The sequence below is a fragment of the Cryptomeria japonica genome, chromosome 11 (genome assembly GCF_030272615.1).
Source record: "Cryptomeria japonica chromosome 11, Sugi_1.0, whole genome shotgun sequence".
NCBI lineage: Eukaryota > Viridiplantae > Streptophyta > Pinopsida > Cupressales > Cupressaceae > Cryptomeria > Cryptomeria japonica.
In genome coordinates this window covers 414,390,977-414,398,559 of record NC_081415.1, presented here as the reverse complement: position 1 = coordinate 414,398,559, position 7,583 = coordinate 414,390,977, and the positions used below count along the sequence as shown (strand labels likewise).

Here is a 7,583-nt window from a genome sequence, read left to right as displayed (position 1 = left end):
CATTTTAGCTATTTAATAATGATGTTTAATGATATTAATGCCGATTAGTTGTTTTTATGTTTGATACTATTTATGATGTTAAATGTCATTTTAATGATGATGCTTAATATTGTATGTGATGATGTATAATGCATTTTTATCGTGATCTGATGACTTGTTGTCGAGTATGAGCTGGTTGTAGGTTGACCGTCGAAGGCGAACATATATATAAGATTAATTAAATAAAATTATTTATTTAAAATTTTGGAAAGATTATACGAATATTATTAATAGTATTAATTCAGGAGGGGTTAATTTAGATTTTGTCTATGAGGGATGTTTATGGAATATGGTGCTTGTTTATGGGCTAACTATGGAAGGGTGATTTTTCTTCACCTCCCCAATAGGGTAATGATGGCCATCAAAATTATTTATTTTTCTCCCTGCCATAATGCATGTAGTTAGTTCAATAGGATGGATTGTTAGTTCTACTTGAATGCACATGTTCCATTCCCTCCAGTTGGTACCGACTTGCTAGGATACTCCGTCGTGAGGGATGGGAGATTATCATGAGCACCGGGAAGCTTATGCTTTGTTTGGTTGGCCGGATAAAACACCTGGGTCATATGCCCATTTTCCGGTTTGTAGGTGGAAGTTTGTCCAAGGCAATGAAGGTGACACATCCAGAGACATAGAATCAGTAAATTAGAGATTTCAGATAAACCTTTGTAATAATTATATGATGTAATTTGTATCTTATTTGTCAATTGACTAGAATGGGTGCATGTAAAAGTTATGTAAAAGATCTATAAGGTGATATGATGTAAAAGTGATAGAAAGTCGCCATGCAATGTAACTAACATAAAGAAAAGAAATAAAAAGCTACTAACCTACTAACCCACTAACATGCATGATTTACTTTCCATAGATTACTTTTCTTTTCCGCATGCATGCATGTCCATATTTAATTTTTAGTTAGTTGATTTAATTATGCATTTGCATGTTAATTTAATACGTAATAACTCATGCAAACAAATTACTTCTACGCATGCGCACATTTAATTCGATATCGTTAATAATTATGATTTATGGATGTTATTAAATCTTCATGCACACTTTACTTTTGTTACTTTACTGCATGCATATTTAGTTTCACATGCTAGACATGAATTGCATGGATGTTCAGTTCACTTATTTATTACTGGCATGCCAGTTATCGTAACATTGCATGTGCATTAATGGTTATTTGATTAATTGTAAATGTGAGTTACTATGGTGGTTTAACTAGAGTTAGGACAAGCGGGTCCTTACATCTAGAATAAGAACACTAAAAAAATAAATGGGAAGATCATTCCTCACTGTTGTCACAAAGGAAACATCTTGTTGACCCTTGAAAACAACCCTTTCGCAAATTGTCCTAAGTGAGACATCTATTGCATGTAGCTAACCAAAGGAATAAATTAAACTTAGGCCAAGAAAACTTGTTTCACATGTTTTCTGCCATGAGACCTCATCCCCTCATACTTTTTCCAATCCAATTCTTAATACCTAGAGGCCACTGAATACTCCCCCTTAGTATTAGGCCTCCAAGCCAAGGTATCCCTACCTCTTAAAGAGTTGCACATCTCCTAGCTAAGATCTTTGACAACTTTTCACATTATTAATTTGAGCCTCCATGGGACTATTCAAAGTACACGTTCCATCTAAACACCTCCAATTACCCTATGCTTTGAGAAACTTTTAAATTATCTACTCTAGACTAGCCAACCTCCAGGAATATATGAAAAAGGTCCTGCAAGTGTGGATACATGGATAAGATAGGGGGAAACCATCCCAATAATCATACTAGAAAAGATCCTCGAAACCCCTATTGCAAAACCAAAATAAGCCTTACTTAATCAAGTTGGAACCTTTTTAAGTGTATCGAATCATAGAGCCTTTTCCCACCAACCTTACCCTAGGAACATTATCACTCTCCACACCTTGTGGATATTTATAAGAGAGGATTTTGGACCAAGCTTGATCCTGATTAGAACACCATTACCAATATAGCTTAGCAACCAGGGTCTGACCCATGAGGGAATCCTAATGTAGACCTAGACCTCCCATCTGCTTTGGTCTACAAATAGACTCCCACTTAACCAAACTCCACTTAGTCAACTCTAGAGAACCAGTCCATAAGATTTTTTTGGACAAAGCATACAGATCCGTAATGAAGCTTATGGAAGCAATTTGTACCATACATTGTAAATGGGAAGATCTCAAACCATAGCTTTCAAAAGAAACAACCTACCTACAAAAGATAGCCACTTGAGTGTCCAGTGACCAACTTTCCCTTGGAACTTATCTACAAAATTCTACCAAGTCCCCCTAGGCAAGACTCCAATAGAGAAAGGAATGCCTAAATACACAAAAGGAAGGGAGACAATCTAGAAACAAAGGATCTATGCAATCCTAACCTAAATAAGAGGAGTGTTGGAGAAAAAATGGAAGAATTTCCCTCATCGATTTTTTGACTTGAGGCTATAAGATAGATATCCAAAGCCTATCTTAAATTAATTGCTTCCATAATTATAAAAATTTCCATCAAGGAAATATCATCCACAACTTTTAGGTGAAAGTGTGGGGATAAATTGTTGGTCCAATTCCACCCATGAATAAGCCCTTGTCTCACATGGGGCTTTAAGAATCTTCCCAAACACTCTAATAAATAGTTGGGGGGACAATGGTTCTCGACACCGTAGGCCTTTCAAGGCATTAAACAAATTAGAAGGCTCACTATTAATTAAAAAGAAAAAAATTCTTTAATTAGAAATCAATAAATAATATAAATAAAATAAATCTTAAATAAATTTAACATAACTTTGAAATAGAAATAATAACTAAAGATTTTTTATTTATTTAAGGGGTAAACGCTTTTGACCGAGAGCTATGAACCAGTGAAGCCACAAATGGGGGACCTCATCCCCACACTTCACTTGTTCAAATCCGCGAGCACACCGACCCAGCGAAGGCACAAGGCCTTGCGAGCACAAAGGCCCAACAAAGATTTGAACCTTGGTGGCCACTTCACCAACAAAGTGTTTTAACCGCAACACTACATGTCCGAAGACAAATAATAATTCAAGACTGATATCTTAAACTACCTACATTAATTTTAAATAATTTTATAATTTTTATTTTTAAAAATAGATTTTAACAATATTTCAATAACATTCTATTGATCACGAATATGTCTTTTAGACTACTATGTCACCAACTCTTATCTTTGGATTAACTTAAATGTAACACAAAGTTAAATAAAATTTTATTTTACAATGTTATTTGTGACAATCTTTTTGTATCTTAATTACAACACTTCTTTTATTTAAACGATGTTGGGATATAATCTTAGTTATCCATTTCATTCAAATTACAGTTTTAGTTAAATTAGGGAGTTCAAAAAAGATATTTCTTGACATCTTTTTAACACGGATATTTGTAAAGATAGGTATGCTAATTTTATAAGGCACCTCAAAAATGATATTTCTTGGCATCTTTTTAAACATAGATATTTCTAAATATAGGTATGCTAATTTTATTATGTCAAAAGGTGTAACTACAATGACAACAAGAGAAGCGTTGCATCAAGTTCCTACCAATAATAATTGTTATATAGAGTAGTTAATAGCTAAATCAAATCCGTTTCTCAAAAAAATGGCTTACAACAAACACTACAAACAAATAATTGATTCATATTATTTAAAACAGAATTGGATGTTCGACAAGCTACATAACATGATTTTTCTAGATTTTGTTTAATATATATTGTATATATCTTCTCAATGAAATGAATATTGATTGAATTTGTTAGGTGACATATCTCAGCACATATATTTGCACAATTTTTTAGTTCCACATGTTTTCAATATGATGATACATACAATAGTATTCAATGTTTTTGATATTAAAAAGCAACAAAACAATAGTATTCAATAGTATTCAATGTTATTTAAGACATTAATGAGATTAAAATTCAACCAAAAAAATTGATGTATTATAAATCCAATCAAAATATTTATACATAGATTTTAGAAAGTTTGATGAAATAAAATTGACAAAATAACTGCAAATATTTCATTGTAGGTGGAAATACATTTTAGATTGATTAATCTTACCACCTCAAAATATCATCATAACTCTAATTGTATCCATTGTCATTCAAAACATTAATAGGGTTGACAACTTAACCAAAAAAAATTAATGAATGACAATTTAAAAAATAAAATTGAACTACAATTTTTATTTTATTTTAAATTGAACGACAATTTTTTTGTGCAATGACTACTTTTAAAATCATCCAATCAAATAATACATAATAAGGCCAAAATATATGACATATGCAATAGTTTCATGCTATTCAAGCAATTAATAAAGTCAACATTTGATTCAATGAATTAAATGTATGAAGACATGTAATTAAAAAAAAACAAAAACTTTTGCATTGACTATTTCTAATATCAACCAATAGAAAGACAAATAAATGACATTTTAACAACTATCTAATATATAAAATTAAATACAAACTATAAGATTCTTGTTCAAATTTTTTAATTCTATATGTTCATTGGATAAATTAATAAAATAAATAGAATGCATGTGATGGATAAGTATTCACTTGGCATAAACTAAGAAGAGTTTAAGTGTAATGGTATGATTGTGTTAACAAAAACTAAAACATAATTGACATGTTGGAAGTTCTTGTATGTATTCACATTGACTCTAACCAAAATAAAAAATTTCATATTATAGATTATTTTTTCAACTAAAAATTAATAAATAAAATAACTTTTAAATAAATATAAAATATAACAAAATAACTTTGAAATAAAAATAATAATTCAAAACAACAAAAGAGCTTTGAAATATAAATAATAATTCACAATTGATATCTTAAAATATCTATATCTGTTTTTTATTTACATAAAAATTATGTTATAATTTTAATTTTTAAAAATATATATAAATTATATATTTTAATTGTGTGAGAGTTTTTCATCAACGTTCTAGATCACATTATTTGATTCGTCACAAGGATGAAAAAATGCATAAGAAAATCATGAAATGTGATTAAAACGTCAATTCAAAAACTCTCACACAATTGAATCCAAAAACAACAAATTGTCAATATGATAGATCTGACAAAATATAATATCCTAAATTTTAAATTTTTTCCAGATATCCAGTCACAACAGTCCATTAATACGACTATTGAACGTTTTGAACATAAGAAAAAACGACAATATCAAACAATCTTTGTAAACGACTCCATTCCTCCAAATCTCTCAACTTACGTTAATCAATCTTAATTTAAGTAAAAACTGATCTCTGTACAATCCTAGCCTGCGATTTCATTTGCTAATTCAAAAATAAAACAATATTTGTCCTTGATAATGGCGTCACATATTTAAATTTTTTTTAAAAAAATTCCTCATAAAGTTGTGTGGGACACGTAAAGGCAAAGAGTATGGTCAGATTTCAACGTCATTCCAAAGAAAAAGAAAAAGAAATGGTGGTCACGGTCTTCACAGTGGTAAATCCGTGACCAATTTAAAAATTCCCTTTCTTGTCAACCAGACAGATCTCAATTCTCAATGTATTATTTAAAAAAACACCAGTTTCCTCTCTCCTCGTCACTGTGGAAAAGCCCGTCGGGACGGGAAATTTATCGAAGAAGACAGCAGAACAGAATCGCCCATCTTCAGATCCACCTGGCACCATTTTCACACCTGTAATGAAATTCCTCTTACTTTTATACCCATTAATCAATCCTTTGAACATCCGCAACCGTCTCTCATCAATGCTCCAACTTCCCGCATTTAACCCGGGTTCGAATCCCCCAAGTTCCTCCACACAGTAAATGCAGTCCCAACTTCCACGCTTTAAGGCCTCACACGATTTTTGCTATTTAGGGCCACCAGGGGACCGTTCTGATCTCTTACAGCTTTAAAACCAGGGTTTTTGGCCTCCATTTTGCCTCAATTTGCCTTCATTTGCTTCCATTTGCCTTGATTTGCCTTCATTTTTGTTGCACAGTCGTCTCGAGCATGACGGAAGAGAAGGGGGAAAAGGTGTTTTCAGGGGCGGCCATGAGTGTGGAAGAGAAGATCGAGCAGGAGCAGGAGCTGCGGCGGCGGACGAGGCGGCGGCGATGGATGGTGTGCTGCTGCGGAACGAGCTTAGCGACTGTCCTTGTCGTAGCTCTGGTGTGCGTCATTCTGGCCGTCACTGTGTTCAAGGTTCGAAACCCTAAGGTTATCGTCAAATCTGTGTCGCTAGACCAATTTCAGTGGAATATGGACCTTTTGGGCGGGAAATTTGACCTGAATGTGACGCTGGACATGAGTTTGTCCGTCAAGAACCGGAACAGGGCAAGCTTCAAGTATGGGAACAGTACTGCGCAGTTGTTCTACCGCGGCATCAATTGTGGAGAGGCGCAGATTCCGGCTGGGAAAGTTGGAGCTGACCGCACCATGGAAATGAATACTACTGTTACTATTCTTGCAGATCGTGTCATTTCGAGCCCGCATATTGTGAATGATATTCTGTCTGGATTTTTGCCGCTCAGTACTTCGACGAGCATTTCTGGGCGAGTCAATTTGCTCAACATCTTTAAACATCACGCCATTTCGTCCTCTTTCTGCAATATGACCATTGCTATAGTGAATCGTACCATTCATAGCGAGAAATGCTCATATGGTTTCAAGCTCTGACTGGTTTGCAGTATTTTGTAGAATTTATATATGCACATATAATCTCCTAGGGAGAATATCTTTATTATGTAGATTTTGGCTTAAAGTTTTGCTTTGTTGGAGATCATGGAGGAAGTTTCTTATAAATTGGGCTAAATTATATTAACTCTGAAAGTGGTTTTTGTTCAGTTGTTCAAATGGGTTTTCTTGCAAGTCAGGCGTGCATATTTTCTTGCGGTCATTAGAGGAATGAACCCACGTTTCCCTTTTTTCTCCAAGGCATTTTTTACAGTTTTCATGGTTGATTTATTACATTTATCAATGAAATGAAAGATTTTAAGGATGTTCAGGAAATCACGTAGATAACCAACAAATTACTGTATTTATCTTCTCGCTGATCACAGTTTTCTGTTTTTGGATTTTGACTAAGTAATTTGCTGTTTTTGGTATTCGTTCATTTTTTGTCATGAATTCAGATAAAGTAATCTGCCACTTTTTTTTGGCTATTTGTTCATCCGTTCTTATGAATTTAGATCAAGTAAGCTACTGTTTTTTTAATCTGTTCCTCTTTCAACAACCATGATTAAAGATTCGTATGCCCTCCTTTCAATTTTAAAGCAGATGTTATCAGTTTTTGCATATTTTTTATTCAGTTTTGATTTTTCAATCTTTGTGGGTATTAATGGGTAAGTTGAATTTTATTCCGGGTAAAAGCTTTTTCCTTACAAAAGTTGTAAAAGCTCCTTCGAATGATACAATAGCCAAAGAAAGGTGGGTGTTAATGGGTTTTGAGAGTTTTGAAAACAGTATGCAATTATTTCACTTTAAGATTTTTTTTTCTTTTCTGGTAAATCCCGATGGAGAACTATGTTC

At 33.2% G+C, this 7,583-nt stretch overlaps 1 protein-coding gene across 1 annotated transcript; it reads left to right on the top strand.

Annotated features, from left to right (window-relative positions):
- The first annotated feature begins 5,607 nt into the window (after window positions 1-5,607).
- Window positions 5,608-6,898, top strand: LOC131073603 (uncharacterized). The gene has a single exon (XM_058010065.2). It carries the CDS (start codon window positions 6,066-6,068, stop codon window positions 6,729-6,731), a length of 666 nt encoding a protein of 221 aa, XP_057866048.2. The 5' UTR covers window positions 5,608-6,065; the 3' UTR covers window positions 6,732-6,898.
- Window positions 6,899-7,583: the final 685 nt, after the last annotated feature.